The 3,744-nt window shown below is 38.6% G+C and overlaps 1 protein-coding gene across 1 annotated transcript; it reads left to right on the plus strand.

Annotated features, from left to right (window-relative positions):
- The first annotated feature begins 296 nt into the window (after positions 1 to 296).
- Positions 297 to 1,754, plus strand: LOC148196886 (uncharacterized). Its single transcript, XM_088093533.1, has one exon. The coding sequence runs from the start codon at positions 297 to 299 to the stop codon at positions 1,752 to 1,754; it is 1,458 nt and encodes a 485-aa protein (XP_087949659.1).
- The last annotated feature ends 1,990 nt before the right edge of the window (positions 1,755 to 3,744 follow it).

Consider the following 3,744-nt stretch of genomic DNA (forward strand, 5'->3'; position numbering starts at 1 on the left):
TGAGGCCCGAGTCAGTTGACCAAGACTTCCTATGACTCACTTTTTTGGAACTTCTGAACGATGAGCCATCCTATTGCTTTTGTTTCATGTTAATTTCCAGATTATACATTTGGCAATGTTTTCACATCTTTATAATTTCTTACTATAGTAATTGCGTTACTTTGTCTTTTCTCTTTTTCTTCTCGTTTTTATTTTCGTTTTCTTAATTTATTTCATCTAATGAAATTCAGATTTAAAAATAATAATACGGCTAAATCTCCAAAACACCCTAAGGGACACGAACCAGTGAAAAAATCATGGAGAACCAAGGAGAAGTTCAAGAGGGGATGAAAGCCGATATCCAAGAGCTGAAGGGACAAATGAGTCAAATCTTAGAGGCCCTGAACGCCTTACAAAGCCCTGGAGATTCGTGCGCACAACGACCACAACAAAGAGTTCCAGAGGCACAAACTTTCCCTTCCTATGGTCTTCCCCCGAATTACACTCCACCCTCAGGAGTGGACTTGGAAGATCTTGACGCTCAAAAGGCCGAAGATAATGCAGTTGAAGTAGAAGACGAGCCTGGGGCAACCACTTTCACAATTCCAGGGAAGACGATCCAACCAGGTATTGAGAGCGTGATAATGAAAGAACAACCTGAGATGAAGTCAACATCTTATGTCGTTACACCAGCAGATTTTAAGGACGACAAGGGTAAATTAGAAATGCTCGAGAAGAGGTTGAGAGCCATAGAGGGCGAAGGAAGTTTTGAATTTGGAGATGCTAGAAAACTATGTTTAGTTCCTGATGTGGTGATACCTCCAAAGTTCAAGTTGCCAGAGTTTGAGAAATATCGAGGAAATACTTGCCCAAAGAGCCACATAACCATGTACTGCAGAAAAATGGCAGCTTATGTCCATGATGAAAAACTTTTGATTCATTGCTTCCAAGAAAGTTTAACTGGTGTGGCTCTAACTTGGTACGTGCGCTTAGAAACTACTCACATCTACTCATGGAAAGATCTGGTTGATGCATTCCTAAGGCAATATGAATATAGTAAAGATCTAACACCTGATAGAGTACAACTGCAGAACATGGTGAAGAAAGAGTCTGAATCATTCAGAGAATATGCCCAAAGGTGGAGAGAAATTGCTGCTCAAGTAGAACCGCCTTTGAGCGACAAGGAGATGACTACCATACTTTTGAATACTCTACAACCACCATTTTATGAACTCATGATAAGCAGTGTCTCCTCGAGTTTTGCTGATATAGTAGTGATTGGAGAGAGGGTTGAGGGTGGCATAAGAAATGGAAAAATTGCACTAGGCCCAAAGCTAGTAGCAAGTTTAAATGAGTATGGTCCTAGACATGAAGAACGAAGAGCTAATTCACATTTTACTGCCTATCCTCAAGTGTCACATTCCTATGGGTCCAATCAAGCCATTCAGCGAATGAATTACAATCGTGATGAAAAGGTCGCCAACTTTACTCCTATCCCCATGACCTATACAGAGCTACTGCCAGATCTTCTCCGCAACAACCTCATAGAGGTTTGTCCCACCAGGCCTGTGCGACCTCCTTACCCAAAGAACTATGACATAAATGCCAGGTGTGATTATCATGAAGGAGCGCGTGGACATTCAACAGAGGCATGCAAGGCTTTAAAGCATAAAGTGCAATCTTTGATCGATTCAGGATGTTTAAAGTTTGAAGAAAGTCAATCCAGCACTTTGACAAGGCGTGAGCTCGCCTCTACAAATGCCATGAACAAATGAAGAGGACTCTAGGACTATGTGGGAAAGCATAGGTTATTGTAAAAGGCGAAATTGATGTTGTTTTGCTCGTGTTTTGAATTGTCTTGCTATGAGGGCAATGCCCGTTGATATCATGTTTCCATCCATGACTTTTAATGTGAACTTTCATCACGAGGTATCTCCAAGGTTTACTGGAAATCATGTCCTAATAGGGTGTCGTGGAGAACGAAAGCCGCAAAGAACAAATTGAAAAAACAAAAATGATGAAGGCAATCTTGAGTCACTCGTCTTTCTTGTAAATCATCAAACTCTTGTTTTTTTTCAAAAATAGCAAAAAAGGAATAAAAAATGATAATCGAAAACAAAAGTTGCAGTGTCAGATTATTCCGAGGTCAAATGTTGAATCAAAAATAACAATTTGACGTTTTTTGTCGAGACGTTTGTACGCATATTGCTTAAAAACCTTCACCATTTACCTTTTCCAAAATAAAGGATTTTCCCCAACAAACACTATCACTGCCCTCACTAACAAAGTGAACCTTTACACTGGGGCAGATTGGTTTGACCAAAATTACTCTCGCTTGTGCTAGTTGGGTGATCCCTGAATCCATTGAGAGAAATAAAAGAACTTCCAAAAAGAAAATAAGCCCACTAGATTGAAAAACCGAAAGGGCAGTCTAGAAAGGAAAAAAGAACTCATGTTGAGGTCATCTAGTCGTAGAATTAATCTTTTGAAAATAAAGCAATCAGAATTTGAAATGATGTGTGGCCATCTTTCTTTATCTAAAAAGCAAAAAATATATATCCATTGTCACCCTGTTTGAGCCAAAAATAAACTCTTTTTCAAAATTATCCCCAAGCAAGGGTTGTCATCAGGTAGGAGTGAACTCATGATGCAAATGAAGAACACTCAATGATCAAACGAAGAAATTTCATCCAGAAGAGTGAACAAAAAAAAGAACAAAAAAAATCACAAAGTGATGATGAAAAAGAAAAAAACGAAAAATGGAGATTCAAGAAAACCAAAATGCTCAAAAGGTCAAATAGTTGACGCAATGCCAGATGATAACCCTTGTTTCAAAAAAAAAAAAACCGACAAGCATTCATTTGGGCCTTATACCCTTTCTTCCAATACCTTTTAGACCTTAGCCACATTACAAGCCTAATAAAGTCCACACAAATTGAATAATGTTTGCTCAAATTTTCATAAAGTTTAATTTTGCGATAAGACGAAATGACTTGCAATGTGTCCAAGAAAAAACAAACAAAAAAATTTGAAAATGAATGAAAAAAAAAAGAGAAAAAACTAATGTCTCAAGAAGAGGGGATCTCCCTGCCAACTAGCCAGAAGCATGCAAAGGAAAATCAAAGCAATTGGGGTCATCCTTTTAGCCAGTCCTTTTCATGCCCACCACCTCTTCCAAACAAAACCCCATGCAAAAAAAGAAAACAACAACAAAAATTGGGGCAGCTTGGTGGACCTCACCACACATTTTTTTCTTGAAATTCATCAACCCATAATCTCAAGATTGGGGCAACTTTGCGGATCTTACTTGAATTTTTCACCCGAATTATCATGGATTCATCATCATACTCATTACACCAAACCGGGGCAACTTTTGGGTATCTCATGTTTCCCCTTTACATTTCCATATTGCATCTCCTTTGAGGAGTGTAGGAGGTGACTTGCCCGCATGGCTATCTCATTCTCTTCCAAACTGTCTAAACAGCTCCCATTTTTTCACTTGCCCGTAAATTCAAGCATGTGTGCATTGATGTCTCGAAAGAAAAAGTCAAAAATGTAATAATCTCAAAGTTAGATCTCGGACGTATGACATTCCTCACTTTTAGAAGCATTGAAAATAATGACCAGTTTGATGATTGCAAGTAAGACGTTTGACTCAAGCAAAAAAAAAACACACAAAACAAAACAATCGTTTTCATATGTGGCGTCGATCCACTCAAAAAGAAAGTCCTTCTGATCGAAACCTTCTTCATTCATATGAATGGT

The sequence above is a fragment of the Vigna umbellata genome, chromosome 6, assembly GCF_029865625.1.
Source record: "Vigna umbellata cultivar VRB3 chromosome 6, Vumbellata_1.0, whole genome shotgun sequence".
NCBI lineage: Eukaryota > Viridiplantae > Streptophyta > Magnoliopsida > Fabales > Fabaceae > Vigna > Vigna umbellata.

Bases quoted from the DNA above. Each gene is read 5' to 3' on its own strand.
- LOC148196886 (XM_088093533.1), top strand. From the start codon at position 297: ATGGAGAACCAAGGAGAAGTTCAAGAGGGGATGAAAGCCGATATCCAA.